Source organism: Podarcis liolepis, assembly GCF_965112155.1.
Source record: "Podarcis liolepis genome assembly, chromosome: 3".
In the NCBI taxonomy this organism is placed as follows: Eukaryota; Metazoa; Chordata; class Lepidosauria; order Squamata; family Lacertidae; genus Podarcis; species Podarcis liolepis.
In genome coordinates, this window is record NC_139557.1 from 122,245,161 (window position 1) to 122,264,342 (window position 19,182).

Sequence of the window (19,182 nt, forward strand, 5' to 3'; positions counted from 1 at the left end):
TTGCGCCCCAGCCTCCCACACCACCCCCGCCCGGTTGCTAGGTAGAAGGTGAACGCCAGAGCGGGACGGCGGCTTCTGATAGGTCGCCGCCGCCGCCGCCAGGCAACGGTTTCCATGGCGAACGGGACCGACTCGCAGGAGGCGGCGGCGGCCTTGTCAACTCGCATCGCCTCAGGTGGGAAGAAGCAAGCGGGCAGACACGCGTCGAGAGCGCCGGCTTGGGGGGGGGGCAAGGTGGGCGGAGAGAAGCGGCGAGAGTTCAGGTGAGGGGCCTGCGCGCCGCACGCGGGTCGGGAGTGGGGGAGGAAAGGCACGTGTGAATGCGTGTGCGCGTGTCGCTGCGGCCCTTGAGGCCCGGCAAGGAAGGGCAGGCGGGGAGGTGCCTTCGTTGGCTGCGAGGAGCTTCGGGGTGGCTGCTGGGCAAGGTAAAGCGACTAGTAATAATAATAATTTTAATTAATAATTAATAATAATAATAATAATAATTTTAATTCACGGGACCAATAGCACTCAGGCTTTGCGAGGCCCTTGTCAAGCTGGCTTGAAGAAGCAGCTTTGGGGGACTTGGAAATGCGCATGCCGTTTAATTTTTGGCATTTCTGTCAGACAGCTATTGGAAAGGAAATTTTGAATTTATTTATTGCATTCAAATGCTGCCTTTCTCCCTCCATGGCCTACCTATGTTCTTATGTTCTATCCCTCTGTGTGTGTGTATGTGTGTGTGATTTTGTGTGTGTTTGTATGTATATGTGTATGAATATGACACACCTGCGACTTTCCTAGAATGTAGTAAAGGTAAAGGGACCGCTGACCATTAGGTCCAGTCGTGACCGACTCTGGGGTGGCAGCGCTCATCTCGCTTTATTGGCCAACGGAGCCGGCGTACAGCTTCCAGGTCATGTGGCCAGCATGACTAAGCTGCTTCTGGAGAACCAGAGCAGCGCACAGAAATGCCGTTTACCTTCCCGCCAGAGTGGTACCTATTTATCTACTTGCACTTTGACGTGCTTTTGGACTGCTAGGTTGGCAGGAGCAGGGACCGAGCAACGGGAGCTCACCCCGTCGCGGGGATTCGAACCACCGACCTTCTGATTGCCAAGCCTTAGGCTCTGGGGTTTAACCCACAGCGCCACCCGCGTCCCATTAGAATGAAGTACCACCTCCTAAAGTGGATTTAAAAAAGAACATTGCAGACCCACTGAAAATGCTCATGGATGACTAGTGGAAGAGGCTTCCATAACCTGCCGAGCAGCTGCCAAGAGTTGGAGAAGCTCTTTAGGCACACTTAGTGCCCAAACCTGGTGCCTGTAAAAGGTAAAGGAACCCTGGTGCGTAGCCTGGAAGTCATTTTGGACTCACAGCTGTCCATGGAGCCGCAGGTCAATTCTGTGTCCAGGGCAGCTGTCTACCACCTCCACCTGGTACGTAGGCTGAGACCCCACCTGCCTGCAGAATGTCTCACCAGAGTGGTGCATGCTCTGGTTATCTCCCACTTGGACTACTGCAATGCGCTCTATGTGGGGCTACCTTTGAAGGTGACCCAGAAACTACAACTAATCAAGAATGCGGCAGCTAGACTGGTGACTGGGAGCGGCCGCAGAGACCATATAACACCGGTCTTGAAAGACCTACATTGGCTCCCAGTATGTTTCCGAGCACAATTCAAAGTGTTGGTGTTGACCTTTAAAGCCCTAAACGGCCTCGGTCCAGTATACCTGAAGGAGCATCTCCACCCCCATCGTTCTACCCGGACACTGAGGTCCAGCGCCGAGGGCCTTCTGGCGGTTTCCTCGCTGCGAGACACCAAGTTACAGGGAACCAGGCAGAGGGCCTTCTCGGTAGTGGCGCCCTCCCTGTGGAACGCCCTCCCACCAGATGTCAAAGAGAGCAACAACTACCAGACTTTTAGAAGACACCTGAAGGCAGCCCTGTTTAGGGAAGCTTTTAATGTTTGATGCATTACGGTATTTTAATATTTTGTTGGAAGTCGCCCAGAGTGGCTGGGGAAGCCCAGCCAGATCAGCGGGGTATAAATAGTAATAAATTATTATTATTATTATTATTATTATTATTATTATTATTATTATTATTATTATTTCTCCTTACATTCTTACTGAATATACTCATAAATGTCTAGTGGAAGAGGCTTCCATAGGTTGCAGGGCAACTGCCAAGAGTAGCTTTATAGGTGACCTTAATTTCAAGTCCTGGTGCACAGATGCTCTAGACATGTGTTTTGATTAATTTCCGTTGAGTTAACATTTCTGTAATCTGAGATACAGCATTTCCCCCTCCCTAGAGAAGGAAAATTCAACACCATGATCAAGTCAACATGTAGTAGATCTTGGTCTCTAGGCTAAGTGTGTGGGTGTGAATGAGTGAGTGAGATAAAAAAGCTTTACCAAACAATACCTAATTGAATTTATATTCCTAGTAATGTTGACACAAGGCATTCACAAAACAGGCCTGCTTTTGTTGACGGCCCTTGGTTTAGCATTTTTGCAGGGTTAAACCGGGATTAACACAATCCAGGAAATCAGTCTAATGCCCTTAGCTAATATGATATGAGCATTACAGTGCATTAATCTTTCTTAAACATTATCAAATTATGGCTTTTGAGTTAACAGCTGGCTTGTTCTTCTGCCTTTCCTTTCACAGGATTTGTTAGGAATTGGGACATACTTTAAATCAAAGTCTTTTGCCATAGGCAAGCAAATGCCTCTGAAAAAATGTTGAGGAAACCCTGGCACCCTGCACCCTCTTATCTAGCAATAGTATAGCTTACTCATTGGGTGGTGGGTGAAGCAAAAAGATCCCACAACAAATGATGAAGGGTGCCACCCTATTGTGGGCATTCTGACACCACACTGTGATTTAGTCATGGTCTATGGCATGAACCAGGATGCGGGTGGCGCTGTGGGTTAAAGCACAGAGCCTAGGACTTGCCGATCAGAAGGTCAGCGGTTAGAATCCCCGTGACGGGGTGAGCTCCCGTTGCTCGGTCCCTGCTCCTGCCAACCTAACAGTTCAAAAGCACGTCAAAGTGCAAGTAGATAAATAGGTACCGCTCCGGCGGGAAGGTAAACGGTGTTTCTGTGTGCTGCTCTGGTTTCGCCAGAAGTGGCTTAGTCATGCTGGCCACATGACCCGGAATCTGTGCGCCGGCTCCCTCGGCCAATAAAGTGAGATGAGCGCCGCAACCCCAGAGTCGGTCACGACTGGACCTAATGGTCAGGGGTCCCTTTACCTTTACCTTTCTTTTTATGGCATGAACCACATTTGTTGCCTGAGTTGAATAATCACATCCTTTGAGACCAGCGAGCCCAACTGTGTCATACTGTACCTCACAATTTTGAATAGTCATAGCCTGGCCTTCCTCAATCTAGTGCCCTCCAGATCCTTTGGACTACATCTCCCATCAGTCCAAGCTAGCATGATGCTGCTGATTGGAGCATGGCTATGCTCTGCTGGGGCTGATGGGAATTACACTCCAAAACACCTGGAAGGGCATTGGGTTGGCCAAGGCTGCTCTGTGTTCAGAAAAAGCACGACTGTAAAAAGAATATTTGTGTTTCTAATATCAATGGGATTGGCAGAAGAGCCAAGTCTAGGGCAGTAGTACTTTTGCCTTTGTACACAGCTCTAGCATTTGCAGAAATGCCTCAAATAATTATTTTGATCCTTGAAACTAATTAACTGGCGTCTTCCTTCAGGAAAGCAATGGCATTTGCACCTCCCAGAAACCTGGATGGCCCGAAGATGCAAACCAAGATGAGCACATGGACACCCCTGAATCACCAGTTGATGAATGACAAGGTGAGTATCATTCAGCCAATTTAAGTATGGGCCTTCCCCCAGACATTACGTTGGAGACACAATCAGAGGGGACCTTTGGGTGAGCAGTAACAACAAATTCTCCATAAAAAGCAGCTAAGCCCTCAGTCGGCCAGCCTTGACCCTTCTCTAACCTGGCAATACTTGAATGCTCAGAATAATAATAATAATAATAATAATAATAATAATAATAATAATAATAATAATTTATTATTATTTGTACCCCGCCCATCTGGCTAGGTTTCTCCAGCCACTCTGGGCGGCTTTCAACAAAGATTAAAAATACATTAAAATGTTACACGTTAAAAACTTCTCTGAACAGGGCTATTATGAGACAAAAAGAAGCGTTGGGACGGTCACACTGGCGCCTGATGATTTCATAAGGGATTAACAAACACAGCTTTGTTTTCTAATGGAGCATGTCATGAGTCGGCTAAGGTGGACGCATAAGAGCTTGGAAGGCAAACATTGTATGTTTTTGTGATCAAAGCCTATAAGGCTCACTGAGTAATGCAAACAGCTCTCCTGTCCTCCCCCTTTAGGCCCCTGAACCAAAATGTGATCCCAGATCTGTTTAGCATTTCCTTGTGACAATAATGAAACACCTAAAATTTATCTTAAGAAATATTGTAAAATTAATGAGTGTTAAAATGTTGCGGTTATAGAAAATAGGGGATTACAGATGTAAAAGATTAAGTAAAAGAAAAGAATAAGGAAAAATTAGATAAAATTATGGGGGAGGATTTGCTGAAATAATTTGGAATTGGGATGCAGAAAGGGGAGGTATGGGGAAGTCGGCGAAGTAAGTTTTAAGAAAAAAAGGATTCGAAATTATACATGTTTGTTTTTGTGTGTGTATGTTTGTATTGTGTATTGTGTGTGTTTTTATAATTTGTGAAAATCCAATAAATATTTATTTAAAAAAGACAATAATGAAACACCCCCACCAAAGGGTTGGCACGGGCAGGTGCTTCTTGCTTCATCTTAAATGAAGCCAACCATATATGTGTAGACACCTCGGAAACAACAAAGTGAGCAAGGATAGAACATAAGAATGTTAGAAGAGCCTGCTGGATCCGGCCAGTGGCCCATCTAGCTCAGCATCCTGTTCTCACGATGGCCAATCAGATGCCTGTGGGAAACCTGCTTTTGGAGATGCTGTCTCTGCTTTTTAATATGCTGTCTTGATGTTGCTGTCTAAGATGTTGGCCACAGTGGGACCTCCATATTCCAAGGGAGTGTGCTTCTGAACGCTAATTGCTACTGAATCCTTGTACCTCACCAAAGACTCCTAAGTGAGATCGTTGCACCTATCTGTCTCAGGAGACAATGCGGAGGGCGAAGTCAAACTGTTGGAGAATTACAGCACTTGCTGTGGCTGCAGAGACAAATTTGGGAAAGATATGCTTTGTTGCAGCAGAGGCAGGTGAAGGTGTCTGGTTGTGTTGTCGCAGATGCTGCAGTAATAAGTAATATGGCGCTTCTTCTCCTCCCAGCGGTCTTTCCTCCTCTGGTCACTGGTATGGATGCATAACCTGACTATCTGCCTCCAGGCACTGTGACTGTCTGCTGGGGATTCCCCATAGCTGTCAACTTTTCACTTTTCTTGCGAGGAATCCTGTTCAGAATAAGAGAATTTCCCTTTAAAAAGGGAAAACGTTGACAGCTATAGATTTTCACATGGCAGGATTGATGTCGCCAGCCTTCATGTTACAACTGCACACATCTTTGTAACACAGAGTTGGTCTGCCAACAGGCCTGATGTCAGTCAGTCAAATAAGAGGCAACGTCCTCTTTTGGATCCACACTGGTTAAGTAGCAGGGAGCAGGGAGTAGGAATGAACAGACAGTTCTCCTGATGTAGAGACACAAAAAGGAGAGTCCCCCACAAGGTTGGTACATTGGTACCTTGCTTGTTGAACGTAATCTGTTCTGGAAGACCACTCGACTTCCGAAACGTTCGACAACTGAGGCGCAAAGGGCGGTCAGCAAAGTACATGGAGAAAAAAGAAAAACATGCAGCGGAAGCTGTTTGACTTCCAAGGCGTGTTCAAACACGGAAGCAATTCAAAAACCGAAACGCTCGGCTTCCAAGACTCTTTAAAACCAAGGTATCACTGTGGTAGGACCTATGCTTTTTAACTTGTCCATAAACAATCTGGGGGTGACCAGTGAAGTGGCCAAGTTTACTGACAATACTAAACTATTTAGAGTTGTTTAAAACAGAGATGATGATGAGCTCCAAAGGATCTCTCCAAACGGATGGCAAAGTGGCAAATGCAATTCAGTGTAAACAAGTGTAAAGTGATTCATGTCAAGACAAGAAAATCTTAATTTCACAGTTCATGGGGTCTGAACTGGTAGCATCTGACCCAAAACGAGACCTTGGGCTTGTAGCTTGATGAAGGTGCTGACCCAGTGTGCGGCAGCTGTGAAAATGTCAAATTCCATGCCAGGGGCCATTAAGAAAGGGGTTGAAAAATAAAACAACATTTAATCAGCAGCAGTTAAAATGCTACATACTAAAGACATTAAAATAGGGAATACTCTAGGGAGGAGCTGTACAAGCAGGGAGCAACTCCCAACTGGCCCTCTCTCTTGTCCCTGCCTGTCTCTTGGATCTCAGTGAAGGGGCTGTGAGTTTAGTTTCAAGTTCTAGACCAGTTGATAATGGGTGCAGGTGGCCCTTCAAACAAGGCCTTGCGTCTAAGTTGTGAGTGATGTGATTTTAACTTTACGGGCTTGGCGGCTGGCCGGTTGAAATCACACAGATTAAATGCACAGAAGGCAGGGAGCTTAAAAGCTCTTTTAGCACAGGGTTTCCCCAATGTGGAAATAGCTTTAAAGCTCTCTGCCTCCTTGCTGAGTTCTTGGAGGCTCTTGCGTGATCTTGGATGGCTCTGTGAGAGCCTCCCAGAGGCCAGCAAGCATGGCAGAGAGCTTAAAAACTCTCTGCCTTGCTTGGGGGGTAAGACCCATGCAGGGCGCAAGCTCCAGAAGGCAAGGATAGCCAAGTGAATAACCATAGTTCAGAGGTCCCGGGCCCTAAGGAAGTCAGACTATCCTCCACCAGGGCCAGGGCCTTTTCAGCGATGGCTCCGACCTAGTGGAATGCTCTGTCCCATGAGACTAGGGCCCTGCAGGATTTAACCTCCTTCCGCAGGGCCTGTAAGACAGAGCTATTCCGCCTGGCCTTTAATTTGAATTCAGCCTGATCTTTTATTTCCCTTCTCTTCCCTCCCCCTCCCCTTTTATGATTACCTGCTCTGAGACCCCACAGCTAATTCTCCCCTGGCCTCCTCGCTGGCCCAAGTAGGACCAATTCAGTCAGCTAGCCCTGGGGATTATCTAACTGATTTTTTATTTTTATTGTTATTCATGTTTTTATACTGTATTTTATGCTGCTTTTATAATTAAGTGTTTTAAAGTGTTTTAAATTTGTTGTTAGCTGCCCTGAGCCCGGTTTTTGAACCGGGAAGGGCAAGGTATAAATAAAGATTTATTTATATATTTATTTAAGTGTGGGGCAGTTCTAAGGAGGTAGTTTGAGTATACACATGTGGCAGCCCCAGAACATACCCTGCCCCCTAGTGAATATGACTGTATTCAGAACTTCTGAGTTAGAATTTCTTCTTAAGTCACTCATGCCCTTTAGTAGTCTGGGGAGTCACTTATTGGGTCATGCCTAATGGTTTGATTGCTCATTTCTCGTTCAGTCCTGTGTTCACTCTGTACTGAGCTGTGTTTTATTTAAATGTTTTTAAGGTATTTGAAGAAAGAAGAAATCTGTTGGGGAAATGGGTAATGATATTTTCTTCCCTCATCTGCAAATCCCATGTGCTTCACTGCTTATTGCGAGGTGATCAGGCTGTAGTAGGACATGTAAGCACAGAGTCAACTTTGTGTAATGCACGCAGCCACTGTGAGGGTTATGAAGGCTCTGCACTCCATGCAATGTTTGGATTTTTAAAAACTTGTAGTTGAAAATGTAAGGGGGGGAAATGGTGGAAGTCTGCATGCAATTAATCTGTTTAGAGAGATATGTTTTGTCCCAGAATATGTCAAGTATGTGCCTCTTGCCAAAAAGGATGGTTTGCCCCATGTGTGGTCGTGTCCCCTAGTGATGACATCACGTCCTTTCTGCCAGATCCCCAGAGGCCACTGACTGCTGCTGGAAACAGGATTTGCAATAGTTGGACCTGGGATCCAGCAAGCAAGCTATTTATGTCACCCTTCTCCAATCTGGTGCTTTCCAGATGTTTTGGATGACTGCTCAGTGCTAGATGGCTGTGCTGGCTGGAGAAGGTGGGTGCCAAAGTCCAAAACATCCGGAGGGCACCTGGTTGGAGAAGGCTTGTATATTTGTTGGAAGTCTTCCAGAGTGGCTGGGGCAAACCAGTCAGATGGGCGGGGTACAAACGATAAAATTATTATTATAATTATAGGTAAGGTAAAGGGACCCCGACTGTTAGGTCTGGTCGCGGACGACTCTGGGGTTGCGGCGCTCATCTCGCTTTACTAGCCGAGGGAGCCAGTGTACAGCTTCCGGGTCATGTGGCCAGCATGACTAAGCCGCTTCTGGCGAACCAGAGCAGCGCACGGAAACGCCGTTTACCTTCCCGCCAGAGCGGTACCTATTTATCTACTTGTACTTTGACGTGCTTTCAAACTGCTAGGTTGGCAGGAGCAGGGACCGAGCAACGGGAGCTCACTCTGTCGCGGGGATTCAAACCGCCGACCTTCTGATCGGCAAGTTCCAGGCTCTGTGGTTTAACCCACAGCGCCTTATACAGTATCTATCAATGGTAGTTAACTCTTCTACTTGAATGGAACAGATTTCTGTCTCTGTGAGGAGATGCAGTAGAATGTATTTCCTTATCAGGCAAAAGGAGGCCTTTACCCCTTTCAAGCCATGTTGGAGACCACTCCCCAATGGAGGCAGGACACTGGTCTAAAAGATGGACCAGAGCCAACCGTTCCTGTGCTTTTTCGCAGCCAGAACACATAATACTGTCAGGAGTTCAGCTTACACTCAAGTAGAACCCTGGCAGAGACACATGCCCGACTGGCATGTTCTCTCCCTCCTGGTCAATCGTTCGGGAGCTTCAAAAGCTTTCTTCTGCCCAAACATCACAGCGACTGATGCCAACAGACACCTGCACACTTAGGGATCCACAGAGTTCGTGTATCATCATCGCGTGACAGACCTCAGCAACTCAGCATTTTGGCTAATCTACTTTATTTACATATAAACACACACGGAGCACTGCAACATGGCTCCCTCTCTCTCTAGCATCAAACAGCAAAGAGAAAATGAACAAAGGACAATAGTCCCACTTCACAAAACACAGTAACACAAACATCCTGTCTCCGTCACTTCCCACTCTGTGGAGTCAAAACATACGCCGTCATGTGATAGACAACAATCCCATGACTGCACTCACGGAGCAGGAATTCTAACAAATACCCGGGGGTTGGGGCACAAAGATGAAGTGCAATATGGTCTTGTGGTCCATGTGTTTGCAAAGTGCTTCATGGTGGGAAAGTCACTTCTGTGGCGCCGTGTCTAGGTGCCACAAAACCCTCAACTCACCTCTTCTCCCTTCCCTCCTCCACAGTTTGACAAATGGACAGACAACCAGAGGCGAAGAGTCCTGCTGGACTTCCTAGAGCGCTGCTCCCTCTTGCAGCTCAGGTTCTGCGTCAAGCAGCTGCAGGCTCGAGTTCCAGTGGAGGCCCTGGATTTCACCACCAAGCTCCCCAGGGTTTTGTCCCTCTACATCTTTTCTTTCCTGGACCCTCGTAGTCTTTCTCGATGTGCTCAGGTAAAGCTCAGCGTATTGGGAAGGAGATATAACAAAGTTTGAGGTGCTGGATATGTTTAGCCTATAATCATAGTGTGTAGAATCCAAGAATGGGACTCCGAGGGTCATCCAGCCCAACCCCCCGAGATGCAGGGATCTCAGTTAAAGCACCCATGACAGGTGGCCATCCAGCCTCTGCTTAAAAACCTCCAGGGAAGGAGAGTCCACCACCTCCTAAGAGAGACTGTTGAACAGCTCTCGCCTTCAGAAAGTCCTTCCTGATGTTTAGTTGGAATCTCCTTTCGTGTAACTTGAAGCCATGGGTTCGAGTACTGCCCTCTGATGCAGGAGAAAACACTCTTGCTCCATCTTCCATGTGACAGCCCTTTTGATACTTGAAGATGGCTATCATATCACCTCTCAGTCTCCTCAGGCTAAACGTACCCAGCTCCTTCAAGTGCTCCTCATTAGGTTTGGTGTTATGTACTAAGCTTGGATCTTAGAACAATAGGTGGGTAGGATCCTAGAATGCAACAACTGATTGGCCTGCAGGAAAAGACCAATCAGGCTTCAGGAGGGAAGCAGAATCAGCCAATCAGACAGGACTCATTGTGTAAATAATGTATAGAAAAGCCTGAGGTTTTTTTTTGGGGGGGGGGGGCAATTCAATCACTGTTTTACAAGCTGCAATAAAGAGCATGAAGTAAGTAAGTAATTTCGTTGTCCCCGAGAGGGGGCAATGTAAGTAATTTCGTTGTCCCCAAGAGGGGGCAATGACAATAAAGATATTATTATTATTATTATTATTATTATTATGAAATCACTACAGGACTCAGAGTACAGTGGTACCTCGGGTTACATACGCTTCAGGTTACAGACGCTTCAGGTTACAGACTCCGCTAACCCAGAAATAGTACCTTGGGTTAAGAAATTTGCTTCAGGATGAGAACAGAAATCGTGCTCCGGCGGCAGCAGGAGGCCCCATTAGCTAAAGTGGTGCTTCAGGTTAAGAACAGTTTCAGGTTAAGAACGGACCTCCAGAACAAATTAAGTTCTTAACCCGAGGTACCACTGTATATTTCATTTGGCTTCCAGACCCTTGATCATTTTGGTCCATAGCTGTCAACTTTCCCCTTTTCTTGCGAGGAATCCTATTCGGAATAAGGGAATTTCCCTTTAAAAAAGGGAAACGTTGACAGCTATGTTTTGGCCACCCTCCTCTGCATACCTTCCAGCTTGTCAATATCCTCCTTAAATGGTGGCGTCCAGGACTGGACACAGAACTCCAGCAGTGGCCTGTTGATGCAGTATACGAACCAGAAAAGAGTTTGGGGCCCAGCAACATGCAGTTGTTCCTCTTCCTGTAGTGCCAGCCTCCCTCTTTTGAGCAGCGCAAGCACAGCAGTTGGAGTTGCAGTTTTGCCCATTCAAATGAGGGAAAGCACATGCCTGAGGGATATACCTGTTTGAAATTCAACTTCATTCCTGTGTGCGTGAACCAGGCCTCCATCTGGGTTAGACAAGGAAAAACTGCAGTTGCCAACTCAGGGCTTTTGTTTTTTTAAGAACTCTATTGCTTTCTGAAGATATTGAAATAGTTTTTGCGTCTGGATTATGTGTCCTCCTCTGTTTCTGATTTTTGCCCCGATAGGTCCCTCAGAACAATAATAACGGCGCCTTTTTCATTCTCAGGTGAGCTGGCACTGGAAGAACTTGGCAGAACTAGATCAGCTCTGGATGCCAAAATGTCTGCGTTTTGGGTGGTATCTCAATTTCTCTCCAACCCCGTTTGAGCAAGGAATCTGGAAGAGACACTACATTGAGGTGGTGAATGAGTTCTGGGTCACCAGCCCTAAGGTACCTTTGCAATCCTTGAGAGACAAACGGTTTTTGGAGCTGAGCTGAAAACCTCTAGTTTAGCCTCGTCTTGGATATTCTGCTTTCCCCCTATGCAGTAACTTTTTGACATTTAGTCTTGTAAACTGACCTGCATTCTGAAGTGGAGCAGTCCCAGTAGAATTGTACCGTGGGCTTTCCCTGAAAGTGTGAGTTGGCTCTTGAGGTACCTAGATCCCCTAAAAGCCTAGTGCACACATGCCTTCCTTCTGATACGTACCCTCAAAGAGTCCATATAAAGGCCACTGTGATCCAGCAGACTCTTCTCATGTTCTTAAGCCACTCCTCCAGTTTTCCAGCTTAGTAATGGCCTGTGATGAAGAGACCCAGCACAGGCCATCATCCTCTTGTCGCTTGAAGCTCAGGTGGCCTTGGTGGCGCGGAGTCCCTTCCATCAGCTTCAGCTGGTGGCCCGGCTGCTGTCACGGTCCGGTTCACGGGCGATCAAAGTCCCGGCTGGGGACATTGGGACCGGGGGCAAGATGGCGGGGTGGGAGCAGGAACGGGAGTCCAGAAGCCAGGAGTCAGGAAGCCAAGAGTCCGAGGGCCAGAGAGCCAGGAGTCAAGAAGCCAAGGGTCAGGAAGCAAGGGGTCACAAAGTCAAGGGTTCAAGGATCAAGAAGCAAGGAGTCAAACGCAGCAAGGCAGGGAACGTGTTGCTGTGGCAAAGAGCCGAAGGAAAATGCTGACCTTATATCCCTTCCCAGCTCTTGCCACCAAGTGCTGTGAGTTACCAATTGGCCTCACCTGTGTGGCTGCGCCTTGGCTCTCCAGAACAAATTTAGGAAGGCCCCTGTCCTACAAAGTCCTATTGGTCACAGGCCTGGCTCCTACATGTACACCTGACAGCAGCATACCTATCTGGGCAGAGATAGGCTAATTCTGTCTGTTGCTGAAACGTGTGATACAGGCTGTCGATTGGTTTCTGGGCCCAATTCAAAGTGCTGATTTTGACCTATGAAGTCTTAAATGGCTCAGCACCATAATACCTCAAAGCAGCGGCGTAGCGTGGGTTGTCAGCACCCGGGGTAAGGCAAGTAATTTGCGCCCCCTAGCCCGGGGCAAGGCAAGTAATTTGCGCCCCCTAACCCGGGGCAAGGCAAGTAATTAGCGCCCCCTAACCCCTAACCTGCCGCCGCTGCCAGCTTCTTCTTGCTGCTGCCTGGGCTGGGGTATTTACGGTAAGGTAGCCACGGCGGCGGCGGGTCCGTGTCAGGTGATCTGAGGCGAGTTGCCGCTGGTGCTGCCGCCCAAACGAGGCCGCTTGCCCGGAGGAGGAGGAGGGCAGAGAGGCGAGGAAAATGCAACATGGCCCAGCAGCTGCAACAGCAGTGGCGGCGGGGCTGTGAGGAGGGGCTGCCTGGCGCGCCCTCCGCGGCCCTGACGCCCGGGGACCGCCGCCAGCCCTGAGAGCCGCTGCCAGCTCGTCGGTTCCGCGAGACATGGGGCTCTGCTACAGCCTGCGCCCGAGGGTCTTCGGCGACTCTGGAGGCGGCGAGCGCGCCCCCCCCCAGATGTTGCGCCCGGTGCGGCCGGCCCCCCCTGCACCCCCCACGCTACGCCACTGCCACAAAGACTGCCTGTCCCCATAGGAACCAAACAGGACCCTGTGATCATCACCTGAGGCCCTTCTTTGTGTGCCTCCTCCGCATGAGGTCTGGAGAGCGACAACACAAGAATGGGCATTTTCTGCAGTGACTCCCCACTTGTGGTATGCTCTCCCTAGGGAAGCTTGCCTGGCGCCATCATTACACATGTTTAGGTGCCAGGCAAATACATTTATTTATTTATTTTTATAATAATATTTATTAAAGTTTCACAAACAATCAAAAGCTTCACAATTTAAACATAAAATACAAAAACCAAAAAAAAGCTACAAAAATGAAAAAATACAAAACACATAGAAGTACACAATAAAAAACAGTTAACAGAATAGAAAAAAAGAAAAGAAGAAAAAGCACCAAAAAACAAAACAGATTTTTTTTTAGTATTTTCATATCTTATACTTCATTCACTAGTTTCTTGACCTCCTCACACCTCCCTTTTTGTATTCCAGTTCAGATATTTAGTTCAGCAAATCCTTACCCTCTATCATTTATCCTTACTCAACATCTTAACCTATAATAAATATATATTTTCCACCATTGTCAATCCCTATTCACATATTCTTATTAATCTTTTAACCAACACCACTTACCGTATTTTTTGCTCTATAAGACTCACTTTTTCCCTCCTAAAAAGGAAGGGGAAATGTGTGTGCGTCTTATGGAGCGAATGCAGGCTGCGCAGCTATCCCAGAAGCCAGAACAGCAAGAGGGATTGCTGCTTTCACTGCGCAGCGATCCCTCTTGCTGTTCTGGCTTCTGAGATTCAGAATATTTTTTTTTCTTGTTTTACTCCTCCAAAAACTGGGTGCGTCTTGTGGTCTGCTGCGTCTTATAGAGCGAAAAATACGGTATTTTCAATCCAACGTCCCTTTAACATTCATTAATTTTACAGTATTTCTGTAGATAGTCTTTAAATTTTTTCCATTCTTCTTGCACCGAGGCAAATACATTTTAACTAGACTTTTAGCTAACTCCAGAGGTTAGCAAACTTTCCCAGCAGGGGGCCGGTCCACTGTCCCTCAGACCTTGTGGGGAACCGGACTATATTGGGGGGGGGAATGAATGAATTCCTATACCCCACAAATAACCCAGAGATGCATTTTAAATAAAAGGACACATTCTACTCATGTAAAAACACGCTGATTCCCGGACCGTCCATGGGCCGGATTTAGAAGGCGATTGGGCCGCATCCTGCCCCCAGGCCTTAGTCTGCCTACCCATGAATTAAACAATCCACAGCCTTTTACATTGGGGTAGGGGTATTGTTTTTGTTTGTTACTATGGTATGTGTTTTTGTTTCTTTATATTGCAAACTGCCCCATGAGCCTCAGATGAAGGGTGGCCTAGGAATGTAAATAATAATACACTCAAACCTTGGTTACCGAACGCCAAAGACCCGGAAGTGAATGCTCCAGTTTTCAAACATTTTTCGGAAGCTGAATGTCCAAAGCAGCTTCCGCTTGAGTTCAGGAAACTCCTGCAACCACTCAGAAGCCGCGCCTCGGTTGTCGAACATTTTGGAAGCCAAACGGGCTTCCGGAACGTATTACTTTCGACAACTGAGGTTTGACTGTAATAATATCCGAGGGCTTCCCTCCTCCCCAATAGCACACAATTGATTTTGCCTACTTGTTTTCCATCCCTTTAGACCCCTCCAAAAGAGGACTTTGTGGTGGTCGATGTTCAGCCTATAACGAAAGAGGGTCTGGAGGTGACACAGTCCCTGTCACCGTCAGTCCTCCAATCAGCATGTCCTCTCGGAAAGAAGATGAGCAAGGAGAAGCAAGATCTCCCTCCCTGGCGTTCTTCAGATAAGCATCCGACAGACACCGTCAGATTCAATTACCTGGACAACTTTGATCCCATCGAGCAAGCGAGGCAGGCGTAAGGCACACCCTCATGTCTGTCTTCTTCTTTTCTCTCTCAAACATCAAACTAATTTGATGTTCAGCTGCTCCCTCTCCCCCTGGGGTAGGTGACAACCCTGCCATGTTCAGGAGAAGAGTTATTGTCCTCAAGTTTTCTAATTTTTGTAGGGGAGAGCTAAGTCTGCAAGTTTAAAGCCTCTTTGTGAATCTCTTCCTAATTAATGGTTCATCCAAGATGGATTCCAGTTTCAGTCAGGTAGGAAATTAATAGGGCTTCTTGGATCTGCTCCATAAAGTTTGGACCAAGCCCAGAATGGATTGATCCCACCCCAGCAGAATTCTGGAGTTGATGGTGGGGTTGATTCTGCTGTCCATTTTAGGCATGCGCAGAGCATGTCAGAAGACGAAGGAGAAACCCCAGGCAACTTTAGCCTTCTCTGTACATGCCCTTGGTGCCCAGTGTGGGAAAGGGTCAACAATGTGTGTGAAACAAGGTGTAGAACAGCCCAGGGGTGTCCCCAAGACCTGCTAAGCCCCTCCTTCCAAATTATTTCCAGCCCAGATGAAATGCAGTAGGCCTGGATATGGTCCAAAAACCATTCTACAATGACTGGATTGCCAGCTCAAATTCTCTTTGGAATGCCATCCCTTCAACTACCGTATTTTCCGCTCTATAGGACGCACTTTCCCCCCTCCAGAAATGAAGGGGAAATGTGTGTGCGTCCTATGGAGCGAATGCAGGCTTTCACTAAAGCCTGGAGAGCGAGAGGGGTCAGTGCGCACCGATCCCTCTCACTCTCCAGGCTTCAGGCAGCTATCTGCAAGCCTTCTGAGCATGGCGGGAGTTCCCGCCGGGCTCCGAAGGCTTGCGGATAGCAGCCTGTTCTGGGGGCTGGGGTCGGGGGAAGCTTGGGCTTCCCCAGCCCCGCAAGCTCTGGGAGCGGCAGCGAGGTTGCGTGCAATCTTGCCGCCGCTCCTGGACCTGTTCTGGGGGCTGGGGGGCGGAAATATATATTTTTTCTTTATTTCCCCCCCCCCTAAAAACTAGGTGCGCCCTATGGAGCAAAAAATACGGTATTTCCAGAAGTAGAGATCTTTCCTTTCTTTCTCTCTTTCTCTGGTGATCCCTCGTAGCTGAGTTTGTCTTTCATAAACACGGTTTTGACAATGAGTCCGTAAGTGACTGTGGAGGCCAATTTTGGATCCACACGTCCTTCCACAGTGGGGACATTGGTTTCCAGGTGGAAGTTGATCATAGTGTGGATTTGCCAAGCATGCCTTCCTCTTAGCACATTTCTCCCTTGTGTTCGAGTGTCTTCAAAGCCCATGACACCTTTGGTAACCTTCATCCACCTTCACAGCCGTTGTAACATACCGCGTGTTATCATCCGCCTGTTCTGCCATTGAGGACTTCTTGGGTCATTCTTTGCCTAGCTCCTTCCCTTTGACCTTACCGCCTTGGGTGACCCTGCTGGGAGTACGAGACTCCCGGTGGCTTCGCTCACAAGGTCATAGGGACATGCAAGCCCGCTCATCACGACAAGGTGACGATCCAGCAAGTGAGAGAGGTAGCCCGTTTCTTATGGTGGAATGCCTTATTTTGCATGCAAAAGGCTCCATGTTCAATCCTTGTTAAGAATGCAAGAACATAAGATTGTTCCTATTGGATCAGGCCAATGGTCCATCAAGCCGAATATCCTGTTCTCTCACTGGCCACCCAGATGCCCATTTTGGGAAACCCGCAAGGTGGACCTGGGTGCAGCAGCACTCTGCCCTCCTGGGATACCCATTAACAGGTGTTCAGAGGCATAATGCCAAGAAAGCAGATCATGGGGGAAAGCTTTCTCCCTCTTCTTAAGACCTAGGGAAGCCGTTCCCAGTCAGTTTAGACTGTACTGAGCTCCATTGACCAAGGTTACCTGACTTGGTATAACGCTACTTAATAGGTTCATCTGCTGCAACCATACCCTGTTCCATGACAGTCCCCCGGAGAAGTCTTCTTAACACCTTACACCTCCACGACATCTTTAGATGCCTGGTTCTTTTCTCATTGCTCTTGTAATCTAGATCAGGATGTTTTCTTGCAGTTACAGTAAATGTGTCCACCCTTAGTTTAAACGCGTTGCTTCTTCAGTGGTAGGATGTACAGTTCATAGAATCATAGAATCATAGAGTTGGAAGAGACCACAAGGGCCATCGAGTCCAACCCCCTGCCAAGCAGGAAACACCATCAGAGCACTCCTGACATATGGTTGTCAAGCCTCTGCTTAAAGACCTCCAAAGGAGGAGACTCCACCACACTCCTTGGCAGCAAATTCCACTGTCGAACAGCTCTTACTGTCAGGAAGTTCTTCCTAATGTTTAGGTGGAATCTTCTTTCTTGTCGTTTGGATCCATTGCTCCGTGTCCGCTTCTCTGGAGTAGCAGAAAACAACCTTTCTCACTCCTCTATGTGACATCCTTTTATATATTTGAACATGGCTATCATATCACCCCTTAACCTCCTCTTCTCCAGGCTAAACATGCCCAGCTCCCTTAGCCGTTCCTCATAAGGCATCGTTTCCAGGCCTTTGACCATTTTGGTTGCCCTCCTCTGGACATGTTCCAGTTTGTCAGTGTCCTTCTTGAACTGTGGTGCCCAGAACTGGACACAGTACTCCAGGTGAGGTCTGACCAGAGCAGAATACAGTGGCACTATTACTTCCCTTGATCTAGATGCTATACTCCTATTGATGCAGCCCAGAATTGCATTGACTTTTTTAGCTCCCACGTCACACTGTTGGCTCATGTCAAGTTTGTGGTCAACCAAGACTCCTAGATCCTTTTCACATGTACTGCTCTCAAGCCAGGTGTCACCCATCTTGTATTTGTGCCTCTCATTTTTTTTGCCCAAGTGCAATACTTTACATTTCTCCCTGTTAAAATTCATCTTGTTTGTTTTTGCCCAGTTCTCTAATCTTTCAAGGTCGTTTTGAAGTGTGATCCTGTCCTCTGGGGTGTTAGCCACCCCTCCCAGTTTGGTGTCATCTGCAAATTTGATCAGGATGCCCTTGAGTCCATCATCCAAGTCGTTGATAAAGATGTTGAATAAGACCGGGCCCAAGACAGAACCCTGTGGCACCCCACTAGTCACTCTTCTCCAGGATGAAGAGGAACCATTGATGAGCACCCTTTGGGTTCAGTCAGTCAGCCAGTTACAAATCCACTGAGTGGTAGCATAGTCAAGACCGCATTTTACCAGCTTCTTTACAAGAATATCATGGGGCACCTTGTCAAATGCCTTGCTGAAATCAAGGTAGGCTATATCCACTGCATTCCCTTCATCTACCAGGCTTGTAATTCTGTCAAAAAACGAGATCAGGTTAGTCTGTTGCTCTTACTCTTGGCATAAAGTCTTGAGAAAAGATCTGACACACATGCCAACTATCCTGCGGTCTACGTGTTCAGTAGTCCCAGTTTCTTCCTTAATAACAGAACGTCTTTCAAAACCCAGCCCACCAAACATAGCCCAGAGCTGCGTTAGAGAGGCGTGGGGGCGAGTTTTGTGGGCTGAAGGGAGGAAGATTATTTTTCACGAGAGCAGATGACAGTGCCAAGCATTTTTCTGTCTTCTTGTTCTGGGAAAGTAACCTGTTGCCAGGAGCATAGATCAGAAAGACATTCACTTTTCACAAGACTGATGGGATGTACATAAGGAGCTGCCTGAGTAGAATTAGCTTACTCTTCCTCCGGGAATCTTAGGGTAGTGTCTGCAGTTCTCCCTCTCACACTTTTTGTCACAAAAACCTGCCTGGTGAGATACGTTAGGCTAAGAGAGCTACTGACCCGAGGTCACCCACTGAATTTGGTGGCAGAAAGGAGAATCGAACCCACCTCTCCCTGGCTCTAGCCCAACACTCTAGCCATGATACCATAGTGGCTTTCATGTAAATCAGTGTTTCTCAAACTTGGGTCTCCAGCTGTGGTTGGACTACGACCCCCATCATCCCTGACCACCGGTCCTGCTAGCTAGGGATGCTGGGGGGTTGTAGTCCAAAAGTTTGAGAAACACTGATGCAAATCTACAGAAACCTTTGAGTGATTTAGCTGTGATTCCTGCATTGCAGGGGGTTGGACTAGATGGCCCTTGGGTTCCCAGCTCAACAGTTCTGTGGTTCTTTGAGTGCTGAAATA

The 19,182-nt window shown here is 47.5% G+C and overlaps 1 protein-coding gene across 10 annotated transcripts in view; it reads left to right on the forward strand.

The window, feature by feature from the left end:
- The first annotated feature begins 46 nt into the window (after window positions 1-46).
- Window positions 47-19,182, forward strand: part of FBXO16 (F-box protein 16) — an 810,609-nt gene continuing 791,473 nt past the window's right edge. For 4 of the 10 annotated variants that reach the window (XM_083494597.1, XM_083494598.1, XM_083494599.1 and 1 more), the window contains exons 1-6: window positions 89-263; window positions 3,714-3,816; window positions 7,600-7,716; window positions 9,453-9,659; window positions 11,331-11,495; window positions 14,790-15,025. In XM_083494597.1, coding sequence (XP_083350723.1) covers window positions 115-263; window positions 3,714-3,816; window positions 7,600-7,716; window positions 9,453-9,659; window positions 11,331-11,495; window positions 14,790-15,025 — 977 coding nt within the window. In that variant the 5' untranslated portion in view covers window positions 89-114. Of the gene's footprint in view, window positions 264-3,713; window positions 3,817-7,599; window positions 7,717-9,452; window positions 9,660-11,330; window positions 11,496-14,789; window positions 15,026-19,182 lie in introns of all 10 variants that reach the window. The other 6 variants (XM_083494601.1, XM_083494602.1, XM_083494603.1 and 3 more) reach the window with 4 other exon arrangements.